Source organism: Peromyscus maniculatus, chromosome 21 (genome assembly GCF_049852395.1).
Source record: "Peromyscus maniculatus bairdii isolate BWxNUB_F1_BW_parent chromosome 21, HU_Pman_BW_mat_3.1, whole genome shotgun sequence".
NCBI lineage: Eukaryota > Metazoa > Chordata > Mammalia > Rodentia > Cricetidae > Peromyscus > Peromyscus maniculatus.
The window spans coordinates 37,633,631-37,661,118 of NC_134872.1; the positions used below are offsets into that span (position 1 = coordinate 37,633,631).

Consider the following 27,488-nt stretch of genomic DNA (forward strand, 5'->3'; position numbering starts at 1 on the left):
CGCAGGGCCAGGCCCGCGCTCGGGGAGCCACGGTGGGCGGCGGCCTCGCGCCCTGGAGCCAGCGCGCGCCCGGCTTCCTCCTTCCGGCGCCGCTACATCCCTGCACCCCGCCGGCGGCGGCGGGTAGCGGCGCGAAGGCTTGGGGCGGAGCTGGCCTCCGGGACATCAGGGACGCCCACAGGCCCGGGGAGGCTGGAGCAGAGTGCTGGCAGCCCGGGAGGAGATCGCGAGCGCCGGCTGCACAGGGGTGAGCTGGGAACCCGGGGACCGCGGGGTCCCCCACCCCCATCCCGGGTGGACAGAAGGGTGATGGAATCGGTTTTCCTTGGCGAGCCACCTCAGTGTGTACTGGGGCGACTTAAAGACATCCCTGGATGTCTTTCCGGGAAGAGCTTTCATCACTTAATTATGCAACGAGGCGACGTCCTTGTGCGGGATGCAGTGATGAATGGAATCAGTAATACTTGTGTACCATCCATCATCTACCTCTGCCATCCTGGACTGGGAATTTGCATTTGTAATTGGGGGCTGGAAAGAGGAGAACATTTTTCCCTCTTGGGTCCCCGGGGCGTGCGGGAAAGGAGGACGGAGAGGGAGGAACCTGTGCAGCTTTTCCGAGTGAGCGCACGGTTGAGCGCGGCTCCTGTGGCGCCGGAGGGAAAGACCGACTGGAACCGCAGGAGCGCTGCCAGCAGGTCCAGCGTGCTCCACCTCAGACTTTCTCCACCAAGAGGCCTGTCAGAAGTTGGAGGTCTAGACGTCAATTTCTGCACTTTCTGTCTGAACAGATGAAACAGGTTTTCCAAAGGCTGGTGGTGCCTTTTCTCTCTCCAAGTCTGCTCCAGGCAGGAAAGGGCTGGGCAGTGAATACAAAGTAGCTAGCGCAGCCAGGTTCTGGTTAGCTGAGCAGCGGGATTTGTCTAAAAATTGGTCCTAACCAGACAGAGGCTCTGGCCACAAGGAGTTGGGTCACTTCGTTGGTCTCCTCGAATGGGGGAATGTCTTGAGATATTCTTAAAATAAGGCAGCTCAGCTTTGTTCTGGCTTGCTGATCACCAGCCAGGACTTCATCTTTTTTAGGTGAGTGGGTTAAAAAGAAAAGACACAAAGAGAAATAAATGGCTTTCTACCTTCGGGTCCCCAGGATAATTAGGACATAATTCATCTTGAAGCAGAATTGAAATTCAAGATGAAAAGAAACATCTTTACATGGTTGCTCTTGACCCCGAAGAATGGAATCTTAAGGAAATAACCTGGGAAAGTCTCTACTTCCCGGAAACAAAAATGGGGGTTTCTTGTAGAGCTGAACAGAGAGCATCGGGAAGAATTTGTAAATATTCTGGACCATTTTCAGTAATAGTTGGGTCATTTTTTAAGCTTCAGGAAATTATGCAATGAAGAATTATGGGAGAGTCAGGAATATAGCAGGGAGAGGACTATGGGAGGCCTTAGAGACTTCAGATCCAGTCTGTTTTCTCTTCACACAATCTGAATTGTTCAAGATACGTGACATGAGATTGCCTTTAATTTTAACATTGAGGTGTTTTGTTTTTCTTTTAGAATAAAGGCCATTGTTTGTTTATTCTGCCAATAACCCTGTTAAATCTGTGTTTTTTTTCGGTTATTCATTTATCAAATGGCTTTTGTCCAGAATCTGTCAGGTACTAAAGCCTGAAGGAATCCAGAACCCAGAGTGTATCTGTCATTGGAATAATGGATGGTGCTGTATAAAAATTATTTACCCAATGTCAAACAAAGGAAACAATGGGATTGGATTATTTTCTTTGTAAAAATATTTCATTAATGATTTTAATTTTCATACTAAATCACAAGGGTGACTTTTAAATAGCTGGCTCTCTTGGCACACGTGGCACACATATATTCTTGTTTATTAAAAAATTCAAGTGCTACCTGCTTCCTGTGAGGGACCTGTTATACAAAATACAGTTGTATAGTCCAAGTGACTATTCCCAGTAGAAACTAAGTTATGTTAAGAAAATTGACCTAACTTTCAGTGGTGGTTTTGTTACTCGGTTTTGGTTTTGGTCTTTTTGTTTTGAGATGGGTTTTCATGTAGCCTGGTCTGGCTTCAAACTCTGCAGCTGAAGATGGCCTTGAATTTTCACTGCTATTTTAAATCATCCTACACAGGGACAAGAGGAGCCACAGACCTCAAGCAGAACAAGTACAGCATGAGAATGTGACACCTCCAACCCCAGGCCTCAGATGGTCCGTGATGGAAAATGTGAACCCACAAGGTATTTATTAAGGTCATTGCTCTTCAATATTCGTAGTGCTTCCTGTCTCGCTTGTATAGAGACTTGAGAGAACTTAAGCATCTGATGATGAATATATACATGCATACTTAGAAATGTCTCTTTAAATACAGTAGGGGCAAACTCTCAGCAGCTAGCACTGAGTTGGTGCCTGCTGGGTGCCTAGACTGTCCCATGCAGGTGTTCACTATATTCTATTACTCAAAGCTCCTGTCTTGACCATTGTTGTATTTCTCACTGGCCAGAGTTAGGATGTGTTTTTGTCCTGCTAACCAAGGACAGCCCAACCTTCTAAGGCAGGGTTGGAAGGACTGCAGCAGAAAAATTCTGAACTCTGATCCAGAGAAACAGACGCTCTGAACGTAAAAGCTCAGTGGTCTATAATACAACTATATAAGACGAATTTGTATGCTGTTCTGTGCTTTATTAAGTTGTAGTTTAATAAATTTGTTGCTACACCGCAATTCAAAAATCAAAAAGTCTGACCAGGCAGTGGTGGCTCACGCCTTTAATGCCAGCACTCGGGAGGCAGAGGCAGGTGGATCTCTATAAGTTCGAGGCCAGCCTGGTCTACAGAGCGAGATCCAGGACAGGCACCAAAACTACAGAGAAACCCTGTCTCAAAAAAACAAAAACAAAAACAAAACAAAAATCCAATAGTCTGACAGACAGATGATACCCTCATTGTACCAGCCTTGGAGTCTGGTTCTCTTCTCCCCAGTGTCCTTCTAGGGGTGAAGACAATTACTAAATTGTAAGACGTTTCCTTTGTGTCTGGAAGTATTACAGAAGTTGAACACTGTATCTGTGAAGCCTGAGGTATGTGTGATAGGGTGAGGACCAGGGCTTCCTTCTCAGCCCCAGAGGGCAATCAGCAGCTCTGCTCCCAGGCTCCCCTCAAATCCCTCTTGCTCATGTTATACCAGGGACACCAGCCTCCTTGTAGCTTTCAGAATTCCAGAACCTAGACTGTGGTTTAGTCAACTCTTCCTGATTTGCTCTATTCCCAACCGCCCCCCCCTTTTTTTTTTTTACCAGTTTTGTTTTAATAAAACATAATCTTTATTATATCAAATTATACATTCAGATATACAGTTTCAGTCATTTTCTTCCAGATGTTTTGATCAACTCATTGTAAACAAGGAGCTGAAATCTGCATACAGTCTTGGTACGAGAATGTCCAGGGTCCTGGTCAGGAGGGCAGGTGGATTGTTCTTTTCATTGTTTATAATTTGTGCATGTTTTTACATTTATTTATTTTGTACTCTCACACACACATACTATGTAAGTATATATATTTATATACATATACTATATCTGTCTACAAATACAGTGTGTGTGTGTGTGTGTGTGTGTGTGTGTGTGTGTGTGTGTGTTTACAAGCATGTGTGTGGCAGGATACAGCATGTGGAGGTCAGAGGACAACTTTGGGGAGTCAGTCCTTTCCGTCCACCATGTGGGTACCAAGGATTAAATTCAGGTCCTCAGGCCTGGCAGCAATCACATTTACCCTTGAACCATCTCACAGGTCCAATTTAAGCATTTTTAAGATTGGCATAAAAGAATTCAGAGTCATAGACACACTTAAGCAAAGAAACTACACAGAGCAGGACCTTACAGTGTATGACAAAACCAGCCCTTACTAAGTGGAAATTGCTGATGCCGGAAGTCCTCAGCAATTGGGTGATAGAAATATATTCAAGTTTGGAGGGAGACACTGGTGTTTGTGGGCAAACAATAGTCTGCTGAAAAGTCACTTCATGTCTTTTAAACTAGTGATTAAAAAAAAAAAAATTTGGGTCATTCATAACTTCTTAAAATGTACATCTTAATTAATTAACTGCAAAATCCACGCTTCCCAATCTTTGAGACTATACATTCAGAACTAGTGAACCATGGTAGAAAGAAAAAAAAAATCAACTGTTAGCATTCTGAAAACAGGAGTCTTGTCTCAGCTAGAGAAATGAACTGTCCCCTCCCACCCTGCAGGACCATCAGGGAGCCCAGGACCTGGCCTTGTGTCCTGTGTCTTGATGCTACCAGTGAGAATGATGATGCCTCGTTTTAGTCTCTCCAGGGAGGGCTTGCTCCCTGCACTTACAGGACTGTCTCTTTGCCCCACTCTTGAACGATGTAACCAGCAGCTCTGCCTCTTTGCTCTAAGGCGGTGCCTAGCTGACCCCAGTTCCCTGGGTGGGGCCCGGCAATGGTGGCCTATAGTCACTTAGCAGTTGGTGGTACTGGAAAGACACCACCAGGCTTGTGGAAGGCAAGCGGTCGTTTCCAGTGGTGAGTGTGGTGGCGGGCACGTGCTCTGCAGTATCCACCTTGCTAAAATGCTCACCACTTTTAACAGCTTTCCCCGCTGGAGACCCCAGGCTTCTGCTCTTACCTTCCTCTGTTGCTAAGCACAGGTCTTTCACCTAGCACATCAGTCTATTAGCATTCAATACTGGAGCAGGGAACATGCGTTGCTGTGTTCTCAGGGGCTCAGATCAGCACTTGGTGACTATTACTGAGCAAGTGAATGCCTAAAGCCTGTTTAAACAGAGTTGATGGGGCTTGCGTGCCACAGGACTCTCTTCGGAGCCTTTCCTAAACCGGTGTGCACATATTAAAAGCAGAGTGACAGATGGGATTAGACTTGATCACAGAACGGGAAAGACTTCCCGCTTCAGCAGGGGAAAAGCATGGACAGTTGAGAAAAATGAATCTACAGGCATCCCTTTTTTTTTTAAATGCAGGAGAGGGGAGAGTCTCATCAAAAGACAGTACCTGCACTGTGGCTGTCGTTAGTAATTACAGACATTCAGATGTGCATTGCCTCTCTTTTGTTCGGAAGAGAAAAGAGGCTTCGTCTTCTCGTGGGTTCTGCAGTACTCCCCCCCCCCCCCAGCCCTTGCTGTCTCCATCTAGTCTAGTTCTGTCTGTGGGTCTCCAGAGCCCACCCTCTGGCTGGGAATCAGATGTTGGCATCTTGACATGTGTAAGTGCCACTTAACGACTGGATGGGGAGGAAAGCGCTGAAAAGATGGATATGCCAGCTCCCGGGGGCTGGGGCTCTCTGTGTGCAGGAGCACGCTGTGACCAGGGAAGTGTGGGCACATTCAGCTCTGCCCTCGCCATTAGCTGGAAGTGGCATGGTGGGGCTGTATTGGCTCCTTGAACAATGGGGAGTTAATTACAGAAAATGCCAGGCTTTTTAAAGGCTATTCATCACCTGGTTACCGGGAAGCGGGGGCCTTTAATGGAACCCTGAGGGAAGCATGGCATGCCAGCCTCCAGTCCGCTTGCAGGTGGACATTGTGAGCCTGGACCCTAACGCCCTGGCGTGGTGGCAAGCCCCACGGAGAAGATTTGTATTTAGGGGCACGGTGCAGAGAATAGGGCATGCTTAGAGAAGTGAGGCTGAGAGAATTGGGAGTGCTTTTTGTTTAGAAAACGGGGCACATCCTCACAGGGTTTCTTTCCCCGTGGGCAGCGAATCTTAACTCTGTACACAGAGTCTAGTTCCCCATAGATGGAAGAGCAAGAAAGGGGTGAGATAGAGACACTCATGGAAGATTGCTTAGATTCTAATTAAACTTTCTCAGCTGTTTATCGAGAGCACTGTAATTCAGAGTCTCATTGGACTGCCATGGCTCCATAAGATTTTGCAGCCAGTCCTCTTAAAATGAGGAAGAGTACCTATTGCTCTGGAATGTGCCAAGAATCTGCATTTTAACCAGACCCCTGGGCCTGCGGCAGGGAGCCAGGTTCCTGTGGGTTTATTAGACTTGAGAGTCGACAAGGACAATTGAGACTGTTGTGTCTCCAACACCTATCCTATCGGATGAAAGAACATACTTTTTTTTTATGGTGAATTTGAGAAATGATTAATTTTTAATTACTTTGTCCATTCAACTTAGCTACACATGTATATGTCCATGCCAAAAATAAAAATTAAAAAAAAAAAAAGCACACGGTCACTTCAAAGGAAATAAGAAATGGTTGTTCTGGGGATGAATGTGAATGATCATGGCCTGGGAACGTGGATTCCGGTACCACATTCTAACTGGTAGCAATTTCATCAAGTTTTATCGTGACAGAGCAAAGAAAACCTCTCAGTTTCCAAAGACATTAACATCGGGTATGTGGGCTCCAGCAAAGTAGGGCAGCCTCTGCTGTGGGCCTCAGATACTATCTGGTGTCAGGCTTAGTCTTCCAGTTGGTGGAAGCTAGGGGTCTGTTCATACATTCTAAGTGAATTTATCACGGAGTCACAAGGATGTTAGGCCACCCACAGAGCTGGGCAGTGAATGAATATTTCGCATGCTGAAGATAGCCCAAGATGATTGGCCTGCAGCCCCATCACAGTCTACCTCTCCACAATCACTAGAGTTTATCATTTGTGTAAAGATTTATTGTTTGTGTCTGTGTGCATGTATGTGCAGGTGCAGGTGCCCACGAAAGCCAGAAGATGGCCTTGGATCCCCTGGAGTTAGAGTTATGGGTGGTTGGGAGCTGCCCAGCATGGGTGCTGGGGACCGAACTCTGATCCTCTGAAGGAGAAGCAAGTGCTCTTCACAGCTGAGCCATCTCCCCAGCCTCTCGTGGAAGTTTTAAATCAGGACATTTAACATTGGCGTGGCGCTTTTTTTTCTGTGAACTTTCTAGCCTCCTCACTTCTGGGGGTCCTGTGTTATAAAGAGGAGTAACGTAGGAACCGAGGGGAATGGGCATTTTGAGAGAGGACTAGGCTAGAGTCTCACTAGTTGGCTCACATTGCATGCAACTTGGAAGCCAAGGTCTGGCTTATGTTTGAACCGTGTTCCTTTGAGTCACGGCTTTTCCACTTGTGCCTGTGTGAACCACTCTATTGTCTCACTATAGGCCATGAGCCGGCATGCTAAATGCTTAAACATTGTGTGTCTCCCCGGCCTGGTTTCACCAGCTGTAGTGTGTCTGTTTGGTGAGCACCATGGGCAACGCAGTCTTCTCTGCCAGCCCGATTTAACTGCCCCGCTCCACCCCCACCCACCCTGTCCTGTCACAGGGAAAGAACTACCTACCTGCTTCATCTGTCAGAGGCTTTCTGTCTGCTCTGGTTGAAGTACAGCAGCTCAGACAAGTGGAGGGAGACGCTCCAACCATGCCTGTAGCCCCGTTTCCTTGAAAGAAAACCCAAGGTCAGCAAAACCACAGTGGGGTGTTAGGAAAGGGTCTTTGCTGTATTATTCTCTGCAGTTTATGCTTAATTATACAGTTTTAAAGCAAATAAGAATTAACCAAGGAAGAGAAATATGCATTTGCCCAATGTTCCAAAAGCGCATTGGCACATTGGCCCGCTCACCAGTTTTTCCTGGCTAGAAAAGTCCATACCTCCCTTTCCCAAACTGCATGTGGTAAAGAAACTGTGGCTAATACTAGTGATGCAGAAAAAAAAAAAATTAAACAGCAGCTAAAAGCATCAGGGTGTGTGTGGGGGGGTGGCATTCTTTGATATTTCCTTCGTTTTTTTATTGTGAGAAGGCTATGTGCTGTAGAAAAAAAAAACTTTTAAAACAAATATGTCTAACGTAAAAGTGACTGTTTCTCCATCTTCTCGGGTATAATTCTGTATATTATGGTATGCATATGCACATAGTCATATTCTCAAGTACAGTATGTATGCCTATTTTATTTTTGTTAACAAATAGGATCAGACACCAGTCCTGTATCTCTCCCTTTTCTATGTACTGATGATACATGTTGACTCTGGGTCTATCCTATAGGCTTGCCTTTTAGTGTATTAGTGTTTTCTTTTAAACTTAAAGTTCTTGGACCCCAGCATGATTTCTTAACTCTTCCATCAACATTTTAAAAAAAGATTTATTTTTATTTATGTATATGTCTGGGTCCATATGGGTATGTGCATGTGAGTGCAGGTGTTCACAGAGGCCAGAAGCGGGCATTGGTAGAATCTTCTGGGGTTGGGGTTACAGGCAGTTGTGAGCCGCCAGACGTGGGTGTTGGGAGCCAACCTCATCCGGTCTTCTGGAGAAACAGCAAAAGCTCTTGACCACTGAGCCGTCTCTTCAACACAGCAGCGTGTTTTAAGTTCAGTGGCAATTCAAGAACATGCACACACTGCGACTTAGAAAGTACCTGATTTCAAGTAACACTGAAGTGCTAAGAGTTTTGATGTTTCCTGGTGTCAGTTATTGGGTATTGAATTATTAGTGTCCCTCATGTTGAGGCTGGAACCCTCTGAGTCTTCAAGGTGGCACCCTGCTTTAGGAAGATGGCAATATTAGCAAGCTGCTTCCTGAGGTCTGTGTGTACGAGGTGCTGTTCTAGACCTTGGTATGTGAGTCAGTTGGCACGGGCTCACATGCATGGAGGGGCAAAGGCAGTGCTTAGCAAGAGCCCAGGGCTGCCAGATGAGAGAGACCAATGTTGGGGCACCGACCGGCCTGTGATGAGGGAAAGTGGCCCTCCCCCTCCTCGTGGTGTGGGAGCACTTTGAACATCAGCGGTAAAGAGCCCACAGCAGGACGTGGGGTCATGGGTCAGCAGCAGTCTAGCCTGGGCTGGTCTTGAGACACCGGTAAGGACTTGGCATTGCCGTTCTTTCCAGAGGACCAGTTTGAACGGGAGCTAGTGTTTGTGCTCATAGGCTTTCCAGGTCCTCATGCCCCACAGGAGATCCTTGTGTCTTAAGAAGGGCAGTAAATGAGTTCTAGAGTGGGTAGGAGAGAAGTAGGAGCCTTGGAATTGCTTCTCTACCTCCCCCAAGCCTGCACAGGAGCTGGGCTGGGAAAGAAAGGGACTGTCTAAATATCAGCTCTGAGGACATTTTACACACATTGCATTGAAAATTAAACTTTTTGGAAAATAAAGTGCACACTGAATGTTACTATAAGCTGTGTGAATGTTGAGATACCGCAACAGACTCTTCTGTGGGAACATCAACAGATTGGCACGTGTGCAGATGGTAGTTTTATCCATAGAACTGAGAAATGTGGGGCCCAGGCAGCTAGTCACAAAAAGTCTGCAGCCACCCAGCTAGAGGGCAAGGAGGATAGACATGCTCTGGTACCAGCCCTGCCTTGGTACCAGCCCAGTGGAGAGCGCCTGGGAGTCCCTGGTTTAAGGACACTGCAGGGCAAGCATGGCTGGACTTTCCAGCCTCTGACTCTGAAGTTCCTCCCTGCCACACCAGGCTTCCTACAGTTCTGTGAGGCTCAGCGTTTCAGAGGACTGTTTATGGATCCCTTCCAGCTTCTGTAAAGGTGGGTGGGCCCAGTGGGTACACCCAATCAGATCCCCTCAGAAGACCAGTTCCCACTGAGATTAGATTCATTAATATAACCCCCCACCCCGAGAGCCTGAAGCCAGGCACAGGGGTGCTCAGGGACCAGAATGTTCATGGGAAGTGAACAGAGGGGTCAGTGCCTGGGTGTCCCCTGTCAGCGGCTGTGCAGAGTGAGCAAATCTGTGTGTGTGAGGGGGCCATCCCAGGCCTCCTCTGTGTGCCCTCGCTCACAGAACACAGCTCAGGAGAGAGTGGGCCATTCCGCACAAGGGCCTCTTTGTTCGGAACTGCCCCCAGCTCCCTGAGACTCCGTCTGGCCACGTTATTCCTCTGCTACCCTACCAGCCTCTCCGCTGCAGGATTTCTCAGCAGGCCACTCCCATCCAGCCCGTGGGGGTGCCTCCTCCAAGAGTCACTGTCTTGAGGACACGTTGAATGAACTTGGGACCGCAGGATCCAGCACAGCCTGACTCTCACCTGTCTGTAGGAGGGCAAAGCAAGACATCATCTGAGATGGCATCTCTACCCTCCTTTCCCGTCTCTTTGGGACACACTGCATTGCTGTATTCATTTCCTGTCACCACAGTAGAAGAGCGTGGAGGGGTGCCAAGGGGTTGGCCAACCTGGTTCTACCAGGGTCTATACAGTAGGGAGTGGGTGCTTGACCTGAACCAACAGGCCATTCTTCAGTGACGGGTTCCTAAGTGGGAGGGCCAGGAGGTGAGAAAGATACAAGACAGAAAGCCGGGGTCAGGGCTTTCCTGCCCAAGCTGTGTCTTATGCCAAGCAAGCTTGTTCAGAAGTACAGCATCTTATATACTATTTTGGGGAGAAAAATGGGGTAGAGTCAGCAGAAAGCCATCCTGGGACAAAGCCAGCAGGTAGCTAATCAGTGTTGCCCAAGGGGAACACAGGCTACCTCAAGGATGTCAGAGAGGAACATGCAGCAATTTGGGGACTGATAACCAATAGCCCCTTAGGGTAGAAAGAGGTTCTCAAAATCCGCAAGCCGCAGCTCCCCCAAGGCCCTGGCAGCAGCCCATTTCTGGTTCTGCTAAGCATGTTCCTGGTTTAGAGATGGAACTACTTTCTGTCTCCATACATCGGGGCCTCAGGGAAAGCCCTGGGGTGATCTAGCTCACAACATGCACTAGTCCTCTGCTGACACAATTTCATTTTGTGTGCCCCTGCGAGGATGAAGGCCTCGTGTCTGAGGTGGACTCTGGAGGTTAAGTGACAGAGCTGGTGGCCCGAGAGGCAGTCTGAAGTCAGGCCAGGCTGAGATTACAGGGAAGTTTAAAATTCCACATTGCACTGAGCTGCCCCGTTGAGGAAGGAAGAGAGAATGAGGCTTCGTGAGACTTCCCGGAGACACGGGGCAGCCTACCTCAGGCAGCTGAGGGATTTGGCACGTCTTCTAACAGGCAAACTGCAAACACTCAGCTAAATCTCTGTTTCAGAAGTGGCAAATCGCTTCTTCACTCTAGGTATGTCCCATGCAACATTTAAGACATGTCAAAAATGTGTGTGTTGTTTCCTAGAAACTTAATGAGGCACGTCCCATTTCTATCTATTTACTCTGGCAGCCTTGCCTGGGGACATGCAGGAAACACTAGGCCCAATATATACGCACAGAAAAATATAGAGATTTTTGTTTGTTTGAGTAGATCCTGTAAATGTATTTGTTTATGCGAAATGTAAACTAAACTGGGCTCCTATTTTTGTATATAATTTGGCCACCATACTTGGAGACCCCAGTGAAAACACCCTGGGCCTCACTTGTGGGTGCCTGAGCGTACCCACAAGACACTCTGGAAAGTGTATGCAGTGTGGGAGATGGCAGGCTCCCTGGCAAACTGTATTCAGACAGGGACGTCAGAGAACCCCTCACAAGGTGCCGTGGAAGGAACTGGGTTTCCAGGGACACTCTAGACTAGGGTGTTCGGGGAATGAGGAGGGTTATTATTTTCTGGGTCTTGGCTGAGCTCTGACCAGGCAGGCCTAGGAAGCTCCTTTCTGAAATCACCCACTGTTAGCAGCCGCAGACGGGGAGACCAATTCTCTTGTCTAGAGTGGTGTCCGACCTTCGTCAGCTGGTGGCAGACAGCCGAGTTTGATCTCTTTGCATGGTCTAATCCTGCTTCAAGAAGTGCCACTTGACTGAAACGTACTTGTTTGTCCCTCCTGCTGAGGATTGACTTCCTGGTTCCTTGTGTGTCCTTGCAACAGAGTGTGACTTTCTGTGACAGGCTGAGGATCAACAGAAATGCCCTACATCCCTCCCAGCCGATAACATGAAGAGCACCCACCCCCAAACTTCTACACAGGTCCTTGAGGAAAATGACCTTAGGTTATAGAAGCACAGGTCTTTCTTTCTTTCTTTCTTTCTTTCTTTCTTTCTTTCTTTCTTTCTTTCTTTCTTTCTTTCTTTCTTTCTTTCTTTCTTTCTTTCCTTCCTTCCTTCCTTCCTTCCTTCCTTTCTTCCTTCCTCCCTCCCTCTCTCCCTCCCTCCCTCCCTCCCTCCCCTCCCTCTCTCTCTCCATTTATTTATTTATTTATTTATTTATTTATTTATTTATTTTTTACTTAGATTTTCTCCGTGTGGATACACCTTGTCCACCAGTCAGCATTTTAAACATGGCGTCTTGTGCCTGCCTCAGCCTGGTGTCTGCCCTCCAGGAATTGCCCAACAAAGATCTAGTCTAGTCCTTGGCAGGCCTCCTGCTGGACCCCCTCCTCCTTCCAGGCTCTTCCAGGAGCTTCTTATGACACTGCCCTGGGAGACAGGAATCAGGAGGCAGATCTGCAGCATCAAAATCTCCTGGATTCCAGGATGATATTTGTTCACTGTTATTCCCCTCCATTGGGTGTTGGAAGTTGATTTAATTATAAGATTATAGCCCCATTCAGTGGTATCCATTAAATATGAAATGTTAAATTAAATGTCAAGTCGGAATACCCACCGTAGCAAAGAGGAAATGTTCTCGAGGATATTGGTTCTGCTCATTGGAATCACACCTGTGTTATCTTACTTTTTTTTTTTTTAATTGCTTGAATGGCCGAGGCCTCTCGCTTGTGTCTTCCAGGAAGGATCATTGAATGGCTCCTGCTTGACAACATGCACCACCAGTGGCTTCTGCTGGCTGCATGCTTCTGGGTGATTTTCATGTTCATGGTGGCCAGCAAGTTCATCACGTTGACGTTTAAAGACCCGGACGGTAGGTGTGCTTCACGGCAGAATGGATTTATGGGCCGGTGGCATTCTCCTGCAGCACTGTTGCCAGGCACCAAGCGTAAAGGACCACCGTCCTGACCAAAGGATACGAGGGGGCTTCCAAAGTCTTCGTAGACCGGAAACCAGGTGGAGGAGGGGAGGAGGGGAGGAGATGGCTATATTGAGTCCCTCCTGCTCGCCTCAAGAGGTGCTTTCTTTGTGGCTGAAGCCACTGTGTCACCTTTGGGATAGAGATGCTTCCTTCCTGCCGTGCCTCTGAGTGCCTGGCTGCAAGGAATGTCACAGGGCTCTGCCTCATGTCCGGAGAAACACAGCTGTGGTTGCGCAGCCAGGGCGCCAGCGACGTGCGGTGGATGGTTTCCCCTCGGCGTAGCGGAAGCGGGGGTTGTTTAAATGGGCCTTGTGAAGCTGTGTTGTAGGATTTCATCTCCCTTTACTAGACAAAGACTTTCAGGGGAAGAGGATGAAGAAGAGTGCCAGATTAGGTCTTAGGCAAGCTGATTCTGCTCCCGGTCTTGCCGTCTGTTAACCTCGGCCTCGGTGTTCACATACAAAATGGACACACGCCCTGCTCTGACGTCACCAGCTGAGAGGCAGGTTAGTGAAGGGCTGCCGTGTGCATGGAGGTTCTGTACCACTTCCTCCAGGGCCAAGGGGAGGAGCTGAGGAGAGGAGGGGCATGGCCCATGTGGGGACAGCTCCTTAGTGCAGTAGACTGGCCCGAGAAGCAGATCCTAGGAACTGAGCAGAGAGCTTTGTGCATCCTTCTGTGGTACCCAGCTCATTAGAGGTGTGTCTCGACCAGCAGTGTTCACCACTTACGTCTAGTAGCTGTCCTAACCTGTGACATAGTAGTTTGACCAGTTGTCTATAGGCTCCTTCTATACCACCAAGAACTCTGGGTAGGTGCCTAGCTATTCTAAGGGCATCTAATATCCCATGCTTCTCCGTCCTCTCTGTCCAACTTTACCAATGGAGAGTCAAAATGAAGCAGATCTGGCGGATATGGGAGGAGGAGGAAACCCCAGAGTTAGCCCATGTGGTGGTTCCCCTCACCATGGTTTGTTTGCAGATAATCCTTACAGGCACTTCCATCCGGCACCATCTGGCTGTCATCACAAGGTCCATCCTCATCTTCCTGAAGTCCCTGGGAGAAAGTTGATGAGGTTTGCATGGCCTAGGGTAGGGGGTTACACTTGCTGTATCGGACACCCAGAGCCATCACGGGGTGCTCAGGACCAGGGGCTCCGTCAGAAGCATGAGCTTCAAATCTTAGGGCAAGGCTGGAGTTTGAGCAGTGATCTCAGTGTCCGAGTTGGGAGATTTTTAACAGTGACAGCACAGTCAATAGGGTGATCTCTCGTGAAGACAGAGAACGATTTTCATCTTGGAGGCACTTCCTAGTCAGCTGCCGGGCTCTGTCACCTTCTGCTGATGACACAGATAAAATTCAGAGTTCTGAGATGGGAACCAGCCCCAAATGTAGAACGGCTAAAAAGCTGAGAGCATGTGACTTCTGATCCTCAGATAGATCTCTTAGTAAGGAAGGCAGGGGCAAGGCAGGGAGGGTTTGTTTTAAAAACCAGGACGGTGTGTACTCTATCTCAGCGAGACTCCTGCCAGTCATAGGTAAATAATTGAAGCCTGGTGACACACACCTTCCACTCTTGCCACTCTGGAAGCTCATGCTGGGGACTGAGTGAGCCTGGGAGTTAGAGACCAGATGGACCACAAGTGAGGCCCCATCTCAAAAAAAAAAAAAAAAAAGAATTAAAAAATACACTCTTGCATTTTGTTTGTTTGTTTTTGGTTTTTCGAGACAGGGTTTCTCTGTGTAGCTTTGCGCCATTCCTGGAACTCACTCTGTAGCCCAGGCTGGCCTCGAACTCACCGAGATCCGCCTGGCTCTGCCTCCCGAGTGCTGAGATTAAAGGCGTGCGCCACCGCCGCCCGGCTGCTCTTGCATTTTAATGTTCTCTGACAGGAGCTGTTAAGGAACACCTTCCCAGCAGACTCTGGTAAAGACAGTGTCACTGTACTGGGAGGTCACAGGTTTTACGCTCACTGCTCTCAGAAGGGCACAGACGCCGGAACTTCCAAAACTTAAGAGACATTGAAAGTAAAAAGCCTAGAAGAAAGCCAACGACCCTTTCTTAGGAGAGGCCAGAGGACGGCTTGTAGGAGTACTTCTCTTGGCGTTCAGGGAACCCGGGAGCACAGCTAGCTGCCCTGGGAGTTATTCTTCCCTGCTGGCTCTCTTCCCTTGGAGCTGGGTCCCTGGTGTGGAATCCCAGCCACAGCGTGTGTGTGTGTGTGTGTGTGTGTGTGTGTGTGTGTGTGTGCGCGCGTGCGTGTGTGTTTCTTCATGCCTACCCGTCCGACATGATTTCCATGTTTGCCACCTTTGACACTACGGTGGTTTGTGTCAGCTCAGCAGTTTGTGCAGTGACCTATCCTTAGCCAGTTTCTTTTTCTGTTGAGCAAGAACCCAGTGTGTATGACCAGATTGTATCAAGGAAAATAAATCCAGCCCAGTGATAGGTATTTAGTGGCATGACGTGTCAAGATTTGAAGTCATAAACAACCCTTGCGTTCGTCTGTGATAGTTGTACGCAGTTTTCTTTTATCTGTCACACTTGCTCTTTCAGTCAGTCTTCGGCCTGATCGCAGCCCCTCAGGTTGCTCCGAATGGCCGACGGGCAGACCCCATGACTTTGCATTATCTCTACCCTCTGCCAGTGGCATGGGTTTGTGGCTGAGCTGTGAGGTGGGAGGAGACATCGTTACCTAACACAGGGACAGCTAGGGGACGATTGTGGTCGCTTTCAGAAAGGCAAAACAAAGCAGTGTTCTCTTCACAATTGTAGACGTTTTGTACAAACCCATAACAGCCATCACTATGACTGTTAGCAAACATAATCTTAGCCATGAGCTCAGGTGCCCCCCATGCCTTGGGGGATCACAGCCCTTCACCCTGAAGCTGGGGACTGGCTTCTGATGGGCAGAATGAAGGAGGGACGTCACCTCTGGTCACAGCAGCGACGCTGGCAGAACACCAGCAGAACAAAGACAGAAAGCAAAAACTAGGCCACTCGGCTTCCTCCTCTGTCTGTAGTTAGTCAGGGTTGGGTTAGCTAGGGAGAGACTCTGGGGAGCTTCGAAATCACAAAAATGCTCACACCAGGGTAATGGCGGACAGGCGAGCTGGGGCTGGAGGGTGAGGTTCCTCGGTGGCCATGGCCTTCTGTGTGCTCCGAGCATGGAAATGAGGTGGTTTTCTTTCCAGAAGCCAGTGGCCAAGTCCGTTATTTAGCATTCAGAACACATTTCCCTTTACCCGAAATGTAAGGAAACAGGGGTTTCACAAATCCATTTAGCACGTCAACACCCACCGGTGACAGGTTTTGTTAGTGGCGATTGGACCAGTCAGTGTAGGTGTCAGAGGCCCTGCAGTGCAGCTGGGGTGGTGGCCACATGACTTCAGCCACCAAGCATCATGCTCTTTATCCTTTGGCAGGCTCCGAACAGCTTGGGCCTATAGCTCCAGCCGGGTTTGCACTGTTACTCCAGTGTAAACGAAGATGGCTGTGGGGTTCATGAAGCAGGGACTGTAGTCCAGCCCAGTCACTGAGGTGTGGGGGCACAGTGAGGTGCCTCCTTTCTCCTTGTGCAGAGGCGAGCCAAAGCAGAGTATGCAGATGCTCGGCTTGCGGCAGGGGGAGCAGCTATTCAGTAGCCTGACCGGGGAGGCGGGTGGCGCTGCAGTTAAGAGCACTGGCTGCTCTTCCAGAGGATCCAGGTTCAATTCCCAACACCCACATGGCAGCTCACACCTGTCTGCAACGCCAGTTCTTCTGGCCTCCGTGGGTACCTGGCACGTATGTGGGACAGGTACACATACAAAGTGAAATCACATAAAGATAAAGTAATCAAATCAATTGAAAAGAATGGCTAGACTGGGGTGGCCTGGGGCTGTAGAAAAGCGGGCTCCATGTAGGCATCACTGAACCAAGACGAGGGACGTTTTTATTAAATGAAGTAATACTTTTATATGTTGTTGTGTGCTTTTATTGTATCCTTATGTTTCTGTGAGACATTGAAAGTGCATCTGTTTTCAGGAAGTAATAGATTATGTCCAGATTCTATTTGAAAGGTTTCTACAAAATCTGTTTATTTCAAGTTTTGCTCAGCTGAGTGGTTTGTAAACTGTCCTCTAGGCTGACTTACAATCACGTGAGCTCTGACGTGAACATGGAAACTCTAGCCTGACAGCTGGAGTTTTGTTTTTGTTTTTTGTTTGTAAATTAAATTCTGGGGGGAGGGTGCTCTGGAGATCACTGAGGGGTGGCATGCAATTATAAGAAATACCACTGAGGGACTGGAGACCTGACTCATCAGGATAAGAGCACTGGCTGCTCTTGTAGAGGACCCAGGTTGAGAGCACAACTCCTAATTGGTCTTAATAATAAAAGCCCAGAGCCAGATATCAGGGTAGATGCTGAAAGACCAGTAAAGGAGCCAGCCACTAGAGGGACTTCTTACCTCTACCGAATCCTCAGCCTGAAAGGGTCCAAGCTCCTGTCTCCACCCTGCCTTATCACTTCCTCTCTCTGCCCAGCCATATCACTTCCTGTTTCCTCCTGCCAAGTGGTGGGATTCAAGGTGTGCGCCCCCACTGCCTGGCCTCTAGTGGCCAGCTCCACACTCTGATCTCCAGGCAAGATTTATTTGTAAAAGCACAAACAATATCACCACACAGGTTTGATTCCCAGCATTTACATGGCAATCCACAACCATCTGTAACTCCAGTTCCAGGATATCCAGGCCCTCTTCTGGCCTCCCCAGGCACCAAGAACACACATGGTACACAGACATACATTCAGGCAGGATATGTGTGTGTGTGTGTGTGTGTGTGTGTGTGTGTGTGTGTAATATATAATTTTTTTTTTAATAAAAAGTAGCACAGGACAGGGAGACCCTGTGTTCCATTACCACCTGTCCTCAGAGGGTACAGAGCTACACTGCAGTATCACAGTCAGGATACTGGCACAGATGCAGAACACCTCTGTCACCCGTGAGGGCTCATCATGTCACCCTTGGTGATGGCTGTCCTTTGGTTTGGGTTTGGATGTTTTTGACATCTAGATCCAAATTTCGTCATCTAGCCCAGGTTGACTACCGACTTGCAATGCTCCTGCCTCAGCCTCTGAAGCATGGGGATGGTCCAGGTATGTTCCACTATGCCTGGCTGTGTCACATCCATGTCTATCCCTCCCTCCCCCCACTTCCTGAGCCTCGGCTCCTGAACCTCTATCCAGTCGTGTCATTTCAAGAATGCCTTGTAGCCCGTGACCTTTTGACTTTGTTCACACATGTAATCCCCTAGAGCGTTCATCTAGCATGTTCATAGGGTTATCAGTGATTCTTGACTTTTTTATTGCTCAGTTGTGTTCCGATGTATAGGTGTACCCCGGTTCATTAGCCACCCACCTGTTGAAGGGCATGTGGGCCACTTCCGGTTTGAGGTCATGACAAATGAAGCTGCTGTGAACATTTGTATATAGGTTTTTGTGTGAACATAGATGTTTTACTTCCCTGTAATAAATGCTAGGAAACACAATTGCTTGTTCTTGTTACCATACTGCCCTCCACCCCCCACCCCCCACCCCCACCCCCGAAAAATTGCTAGGCAGTTTTCCAGAGTAGCTATTTCATTTCTGCAACATTGTTTACATGACCAGTTTTCTCCACATTCCAGCCTTTGATGTGGTCGCTGGTCCTTCTCACATATTCTGATGAGGCTGTGGTACTGTCTTCCTGTGATTTTGATTTCCATTTGCCTCGTGGCCAGTGGCGGTGAGCATCTTCAGTGATGTGTGTCTGCATATCTTGTTCCTTTGCAGATGGGCTTGTTTATAGTTTCTTTCTTTCTTTTTGGTTTTTCGAGACAGGGTTTCTCTGTGTAGCTTTGCGCCTTTCCTGGATCTCGCTCTGTAGACCAGGCTGGCCTCGAACTCACAAAGATCCACCTGCCTCTGCCTCCTGAGTGTTGGGATTAAAGGAGTGCGCCACCACCGCCGGCTTGTTTATAGTTTCTTAAATGCTGCATCTGTTGACTTCTTCGTGTCTTCTAGATGCATGCTCTCTGAGTGTGGCTTGTAAATGCTTTCCCTAGCCCAAAGCTCCTCTTTTCCTCCTCTTCAAATGGGCACAGGTTTTGAGCTTTGATGGAGTTCAGTTTTCTAAGGATTCTTGTCCTGTGTGTTCTTCTAAGTTCCGAGGCTTTGTATTTCACGGCTAAGTCTCTAAATTCTTTTCAAAAGAAGGTATGAGGATTAGGTAAAGGCTCCTTCTGTAGGTTGAGGTTCGCTTGCTCCGTCTCCCTTTCTTAAACAGACTGACCTCCACTTGGGTTGCCTTTGCCAAGAGCCAGTCAGGCATGGCTGGGTGGGTACAGCCTTTCCCAGAGTGGCATTCCAATCCCACCAATTTCTGTGTCCCGTGCTCTGTGAGGAGATATCTGAATCATTTGTCTTCCAGGGTATAGTGCCAAACAGGAGTTTGTGTCCCTGACGACCCTGCCGGAACCAGGGAAGCCAAGAGGAGAGAAGCATTTTCCTGAGGGTACGAAGGTGAGTGTAAGCCCTGTCCCTCCGACGAAGACACTGCTTTCCTTAGGACACACTGCACAGTGGCCCCGTCACATGGAAGCAGCTTCCCCCAGCGGCTCACACAGGTTCCCACCTGTGCCATTGCAGCCGGGTTTATAGTGCAGGGTGAGAATTCCTAATCTGAAAATCGAATATATGAAAGCTACACAATCTGAAATTGTTTGAGCCCACACGATGGAAATTTCCACGCCATGAAGCTTTGTTTTATGCATCGAATTAGCTAAAATATTCTATAGTGCCAGGGTTATTGCTTAATGCCATGCTCCTACCTAACACGGAGAAGGCCCCGGACTCAATGCCCCAAAATTGTAGAAAATTTCCTCCAGGTGTATATAAAACACAAATGAAGTTCAGGTTTGGACGGGAGTTCTTGCAGTATCGTTTTATGGATGGAAAAATATTCCAAAATTCCAAAAAAAAAAATTCCACGTCCAATGCACTTCTGTCCCTGAGCACTTTGGATAAGGGACGGCAAGGGTTGCTCAAGCTGGAGTTCCTTCGCTTTCTGTGTCCCCCCCATCATTTGAGCGTGGAGTCGGTGAGGCCGGTGGTCTTCTGTGCTGCGTCCCTCCTCACCGGCCCTCTGTAAGTGCTGGTCATGCTGAATTCCTTCCTGATGGCTGGAATGCTGGCTTCCCTGGGAGAATGGAGTGTGCTGAATAGGGTCAGGAAGAAACTGAGACTGTGAAAAGATTTCTGACCCAGAGTGGAATTTGGGGCTGACAGGGGACATGGGACCAGCCTCCAAACTGTATGGATGAGCAGCTGAACCCAGAGCAAGGGAGAGGCCCCCAGATGGCACGGCAGATAATAGGCTCAGCCCATGCCGTCAGCTTTTGTGGAGTTCTGAATGTCTGGGTACTGACTCCCTGTGTTCCTCTGCGGGACCACTTTCACACATAACTCCCTTTGTTCCCTGTCCAGGGAGAGGGATATACTCAGGAAGGTCCCTCCCTCCCTTTGCCAATCCTCATGCTGGGTCTGAAAGGTCACAATCAGGACTGAAAGGATAAAGTGTCCATCGCTGAAGACGTTCGTCAGTCCAGGACTAGCCTAGGGAAAAGGGCAGACTGCTGCCTGGTTCACAGTGCGAACGCGGCAGATTAGAACCCAGTAAGAACAGAGACATCCCAATCAGAGCAGGCGGCCATTGTGGTTTCTTGACAGCAAGACATTCATGTAACAAAGGTCAGGTCTGCAAAGTTCTTCTGCGATAACCCAAGGGACATCTTTAATAGGAAATATTTAAATATGTGAATGGAGAATACCACAAGGGCAGATGAGCTATTTGCAAAAGCAGTTCAAGGCAAGGGCCCCATTGAGAAGTTACTACCTCTGGGGGAAAAAGAGCTTAACCTGTAGTGGTCCCTTGCTATTTCAAGATGCCTTTTAGAAAACACACACCTTCTGGGATAGACCCCCCAAATACCACATACACACTCATGCACACACCCAAGGCATGATTGGTAAGCGTTCCTGAAACACTAGTCCATATATTACTGGTACAGCTCCTTCTGTCCCGCCCAGGCTCCTCTGCTCTTCCTGTTCAGCATCTCTCCTTCCCAACACATACAGGGACTGTGCTCACGTACACACACACACACACACACACACACACACACACACACACACACCGTTGCTCACGTGCACACATGCACACACACACCGTTACTCAGTGAAAGCTTTCTTGGGTATCCCCATAAGACCTTGTAGCTGTCACACACCCAGTCAGGACTTAGTAGCTATGGAGTGAATGGTCCCGCTAACCTTCAGAGCCATGGCAGATGGGGGTGAGCTTGAGTCCAGGACTGCTCACCTCAGGGATGTTCTTCCGGGTTGTGAAATGGCCCCGCACACTGCCTCTTCTCTTGGAACTCCAGCGTTCTCATCTTGTCGATTCATCGGGTCAGCCTTCTGGGAGAGTCACAGGAGCCACCTGTCACTGTCCATCTTTAGAACTCGGCAAGGCAGTGGAGAGGGGCCTGAGAAGGGCCCTGCGAAGTGACAGACAAGGAATGGTGGCCGTCACTCTAGGAATGGAAAGAAAACGAGAAGGGGGCTTCAGAGGTTCCCTTCTGCTTCATGCCCATGATCCCTCTGCCTCTCTCTGTCCCTCTCACTGACAGCCAACTGGGAAGATGCTTTCAGAAGGCCGCCCTGACCAGCCCCCGGTTTACCTGGAGCGGCTGGAGCTGGTCAGAAACGCCTGCCGGGAAGAGGCCCTGAGGAACCTCTCGCACACTGAGGTCTCTAAGTTCGTCCTCGATCGAATATTTGTCTGTGACAAGCACAAGATCCTTTTCTGTCAGACCCCCAAAGTGGGCAACACCCAGTGGAAGAAAGTGCTGATCGTCCTGAACGGTACGCGTGGCGCGGGGGGGGGGGGGGGGGGGGGGGTATTATCCGCCTGTGATGGGTGACGGTGGCATCCAAGGAGGTGATGGTTTCTTCCGAAAAGACCCCACGGTCTTCCTGAAGGTTCTCTTTAAAAGTTGGCGGGGTTAACGCTGTTTTGTTTTTACCCTGTTGGCCATGGAACCCAGGGCTGTGTGTGTGCTAGGCAAGCATCCTACTGCTGAGCTCCAGTCCCAGCCAGCCCCTGGTGGCGCTACCTGAGATGTTTTGATCACGGAGCCAAGGGCAGGTTTTCCAGAGTTTTCGCAGCTATAACTTACCATCTTCACTCAGATCATCCACCCCCGTCAGCCCTTCTTCTCATTCCCGGCCACCACACCCCTCTGAGGCATTCTGTAGTCACAGGATCCACAGCCAGAGCCTGGGAGGAGACTCCGGCCCCCCGGGGCCTCAGGCAGCTTCACTTGTAGACCAAGTCTGCTGAGCCTGGCTGTGGAGACAGAAACTGCCGCACCTTGTCTGCTGTAGACTGAAAGTGTCCCATTAGCTTGCTTCCGAAAATCTAATGTTCACTGGGGAACAAATTAAATCACAGGAAAATGAGTTCATACACTGTGGATTTGGTTATTCACCACTCTGTTTAGACACCAGGCTTATTTAAATCCCAATTAGTCTATACTGACCTAAAATAATTATAGGCTCTGTCCGCTAAAATTCAGCTCCAACTGACTGAGTTCCAAGCAGGGCTGCTTCTGGTCAGAAATCACACCCTAGGTACCTTGGGACCAATTCTTGTGGTTCAGCATCATGCCCACAGGTCCCAAGCCCGCTCCTGGCTACACTGGCCAGCTGGCCGCCATTTGCCCTTTGTCCAGGTCAGCTGGCGGACAGAAAGGACAAGGCCTCATCCTCTGGATACACAGTTAAAGTGAATGTGCTCCTGAAGTAATGCGCCAGTGTGCTGGATTTTTTTAGTGGGAGCTCGAGGCTCCATACAAATCAAGTTGAAAACAAAGTACACCGAAAAGGCCCCCAGATGGGTCGGGGCAGAGGGAAGCATCCCGAATCACAAGGGCGGAATGAAATGGAAGTAAGCTACGTGAATGTGTGTGTCAAAACACCTCACAAGATCACAACAGACTTCCTGTGTTTGTCAGAGTCATGTGCTATGTTTTTATTTATCATTACAAGTTATTTAAGAAAACAACCCCCTTGACATCAACACCCATCAAATGTTTAGCGAGGATAAGCAATTAAACTTATTTTTAAGAAGGCTTTTACTATCTAACTCATCACTTTGTTCAGTAGAGAAAGTCAGCTTGTTTATTTCTAAAACAATGTATACTCATAGAATTTTATTTCCTAAAAAATAAAAGAAAAACAAACAAAATTAAAAAGCATAGGAATGGGTTTGCCAGGTCATATAAAGCTGAGAAGTCCCAGTGAGCATCATCAGCTGATCCCCAGTGGGCCTGGACAGTGAGTGGGCCCAGGCCCAGATCCAAAGCCCTGGGTCCTCCATCGTCCTCTTGTATAAACTGATGCCCTGACTCTTCCATACTGTGGTTAAGGGGTGGTGGTGGTGGGTGGGTATTGTGGATAGGAGAGATAAAACAGCCACAGGCATCTGGAGGAGTCCAGAGCAGAAAGTAGCAGACTGAACGTGGCCAACAGACTGAACCTACCTTAGTCATGAGAGAGGCAAGGGCAGAGCAGAGGTGGCCAGGGTGGAAAGACAAAGAGAGGGAGACAGAGAGGGAGCATGGCCGAAATAGCAGGGTTATAAGGAGAATGAGTAGCTTTGAGGAGGGAAGCCCTCCTGATCCCCGAACTTTAGCCGGGGTTTCTCATCACCAAGTGTCTTTGCCATTTGCCGTGTGGGCTGCCATGGCGTTCTGTGAGAAACACCATTGGTCTAGTAGTGTTGTGCCACAGAAGCACAGTCTGCCATGGAGACGAGGACTCGGCAGTCCTGTGGGCATAGGGGGATGCTGCGCTCCATGTCATGCCCCTCCAACATCTCCTGTCATCTCAGAGGAGAACAAGCTCTTTCATTTTTTAGGGAAGATTTAGCCTCGAGGTACAGTACTGGGGCTGTGTGCTGTCAATATTCGGTCTGTTTCCTTCCCCATCCCCTACATAACCTTCTTTCTTCCCGTTAGCTGATGGATGGGAAGGAAAAGCAGCTCCTGTTTCTCCTTCCGGCAGAAACAGCTGGAATCCAAAGGTGCACGCGTGGACATTCAGGGTGGGCTTCTCCTGTGTGCTGTGGAGGTTAAGAGGCCTGAGACGCCATGGATGCACTCCTCTAAAGATCATGCTGAGGCAGTTCATGCTCTTTCTCCTCTTGTTTCCCCCAGGAGCGTTTTCTTCCATTGAAGAGATCCCCGAAAACGTGGTCCACGACCACGAGAAAAATGGCCTGCCGCGCCTCTCCTCCTTCAGCAAAATGGGAATTCAGAAGCGGTAAGGGCAGCTTCTTCAGAGGGGAAGAGGGAGGGCAAACAGTCTTCCAGCAAAGCCCCACCCAGGCTCGGTTTGTCCTTGTAGTGTGAGCCACTCGGCTCCAAAGACTGCGGGTCAGCCGTTTTGTGTTGGCATGCGGCACAGATGCAGGATCATCACTGTCCTTCTTGTCGCCAACACAAGCCCTTCAAGCCCATGCGTGCCCTGCTCTGCTGCAGCCCCCCCTCCCCCCGGGGGCAGCTCGCCCGGGTGCCCTCCCTATTGGAAGTGTACAGCCTGGCTTCCGAGTCCTTTCCCCCATTCTTTCCTCTTAGTTTGATTCCCCTGGCAGCCTGCGGTGCCCTCTTTAAAGCTATGCCCATAAAATAAGTCTCTGGCCTTGGTTAATACCAACTCACGGTTCTAGTCCTTGTGATTTCCTGCTCAGGAACAAAACTTGTAAAAGTTTTTGAAGTTTTGAATTAGGAAAATAAAACAAACCCTTGGTTAAACAGTTTCTCATCAGTCCCAGAGGATGGATGCAAGGGCTTTGAGCAGTTTGGGCTTTCTTTCTTCCTTTCTTCCTTTCTTCCTTTCTTCCTTTCTTCCTTTCTTCCTTTCTTCCTTCCTTCCTTCCTTCCTTCCTTCCTTCCTTCCTTCCTTCCTTCCTTCCTTCCTTCCTTCTTTCTTTTTTATGTGCTCACACATTAATTTTTTAAGATTTTCTTCTTTTATATCTATGGTACTCTATCTGCATATACACCTGCAGGCCAAAAGAGGGCATCAGATCCCATTATAGATGGCTGTAAGCCACCATGTGGTTGCTGGGAATTGAACTAAGAACCTCTGGAAGAGCTGCCAGTGCTCTTAACAACTGGGCCATCTCTCCAGTCCAGTTTGGGTATTTTAGGTCTCTGTTTACTCACCTGTAGAATGGGTTGATCGCAGTGTTGAGTGCACAGTACACAATGTGCACTATGTATAGGACATACCTTCCACAGGGCCCAGCCTGGTGTTATCCTGCTCCGGCCCTCTCTACCCTACCAGAGCATCAGTTTCGTCTCCTATCTGTCTTTCCTCAGATTGAAAACATACTTCAAGTTCTTTATTGTGAGAGATCCCTTCGAAAGACTGATTTCGGCCTTTAAGGATAAGTTCGTGCACAATCCGCGCTTTGAGCCTTGGTACAGGCATGAGATCGCCCCTGGCATTATCAGGAAGTACCGGAAGGACCGAACAGAGACCCGGGGGATCCAGTTTGAAGATTTTGTGCGCTACCTGGGTGACCCAAACCACAGATGGTTAGACCTTCAGTTTGGGGACCATATCATCCACTGGGTGACCTATGTAGAACTCTGTGCACCCTGTGAGATAAAGTACAGTGTGATCGGACACCATGAAACCCTGGAGGAGGATGCCCCGTACATCCTGAAGGAAGCTGGCATAGACCACCTGGTGTCGTACCCCACCATCCCCCCAGGCATCACCTCGTACAACAGAACTAAAGTAGAACACTACTTCCTGGGCATCAGCAAACGAGACATCCGGCGCCTGTATGCGCGTTTTGAAGGGGACTTTAAGCTCTTTGGGTATCAGAAACCAGATTTTTTGCTAAATTAATGCATAGGGCCCTTGAATTCTTGCTAGATCAGGGTCTGATGAGGTGGAGGTCTGAGCACAGCTATGAGACTTTCTCCATCATCCCCATAGTTCTGTGAACAGATGGTGTTGGGCTCTGATTATCTGAGCTTGGCTGTCAGATGCTCTGAGGCCCGCCAACCCCACCCCCTTGAAACTGTATCATTAGGTCACTAGCCATCACTCCCAGGAGAGGTTAAGAAAGACTGTTTGCAGACTGGTGGGCAGACCCCGAGGATACAGTGCTAGGAGCTGTTCCCTGTTTGTCACATTGCCATTAGCACTAGCAGCTAAGCAGTGGCTGGGTGGTGTCACCTGTGACCTGTGGATTGCACAGACCCAGCACTTTCAAGAGAGACGGAGATGCTGAATGGTTGCAGAAGTTACTGGGGCCCATGCAGACTCAAATCTAAGTCAGAAGGATGCCTCTTCCATCTCGCCACAACTGTAGCCACAGACACAGATCATTTATGTTCCTCAAGCGTGAGGCCCTGTGACATTTGGTGGTGATAGTCACAGAACCATTTGAGCAGTCTGTCCTTTCAAGTTCCAGGCTAGCCCATTTTTTTTCCAGGTCCTCTGACCCTATAAGCATCTGTTTCATTCTGCAGAAGTGATACCCTTCTGGCAAATGAGGGGGGTATGTAGGGACACCTTTGGGGACTTGGAACTTGGCACAGGGAAGAAAGAACTGGACGGTCCTGGGAACTCAGGCTGCTGTTGGAATTGGGTGCCTTTGTCTTGGCTCCTGCTTTTATCTTGGACTGCCCTTGGAGTGAGCAGCGGGAACTTTTCCACCTGTCTCCTCCATGAACCCCGCTGTCCTAAAAGGATACAAGTCCCTGCTGACAACAGGCAGGCACGTCATGCCCGCATTGCAGAATCCAGTACTGTTTACACACTGCCATGTCCACACATGTCGACAGACAGGATCCTCCAGCCCTGGTTCTAATAGTGCCACCATTCTGGACAGAAAGACCACGAGTCGGCTAACCAGATTCATCAGCAATAAAATCTCGGGTGAAGCCAGTTCTGGCAACATGTCATCCAGGCACTGAGGCCAGGCCCCGGCAAAAAGAAAGCCACAGCAGCCATGTTGGCCGCCAACGAGCAGCAACGTGCTGCTCAAGATGACAGAATGGTCTCCCTGAGGGAGTCCCTGGCACACACATCTGCCCAGGGTCCGGTGAAACTGTGCTAGCTTTTCCTAAAGGCCACAGTCCTCCTTGAGTCTCAGAAAGCCTTCCTGAACATGTAAATGTGAAAGTAAAATAAAATTTAAAATATGTGCCAAATCTGACCAGTGGCGAGGGGGCTCCAGGGCCACAGTAGTTCCTGAGGGCTGCGGGCTGAGACCAGGGATGGGGCTGTAGACTGGAATGAGGCTCGGCCTTCCCTGGCCGACCGACATGCCAAGAACGTGACATTGGGTTATTTTTAATGAAGTTTTGGCATTCATAAAACCACTTCAGACCTGAACTGCTGGTCCATGACCTCTTTCCTGCTCTTGACAGGCAACAGTGTTAGTAGCGTGTGTGTGGAGTTAAGGCCTTCAAGTTAGTCTTGATTAAAGCGGCATTTTCTTTCCTGTA

At 48.9% G+C, this 27,488-nt stretch overlaps 1 protein-coding gene across 2 annotated transcripts; it reads left to right on the plus strand.

Annotated features, from left to right (window-relative positions):
- Chst10 (carbohydrate sulfotransferase 10) lies at positions 1-27,488 on the plus strand. 2 transcript variants are annotated; one of them, XM_006980424.4, is made up of 7 exons: positions 1-247; positions 2,152-2,258; positions 12,639-12,770; positions 19,328-19,419; positions 21,585-21,819; positions 24,174-24,279; positions 25,341-27,488. In XM_006980424.4, exons 2-7 carry the CDS (start codon positions 2,237-2,239, stop codon positions 25,876-25,878), a joined length of 1,125 nt encoding a protein of 374 aa, XP_006980486.1. In that variant the 5' UTR covers positions 1-247; positions 2,152-2,236; the 3' UTR covers positions 25,879-27,488. The 2 variants fall into 2 exon arrangements, with proteins under 2 accessions (XP_006980486.1, XP_042121664.1); XM_042265730.2 differs by lacking the exon at positions 1-247 and adding an exon at positions 919-1,080.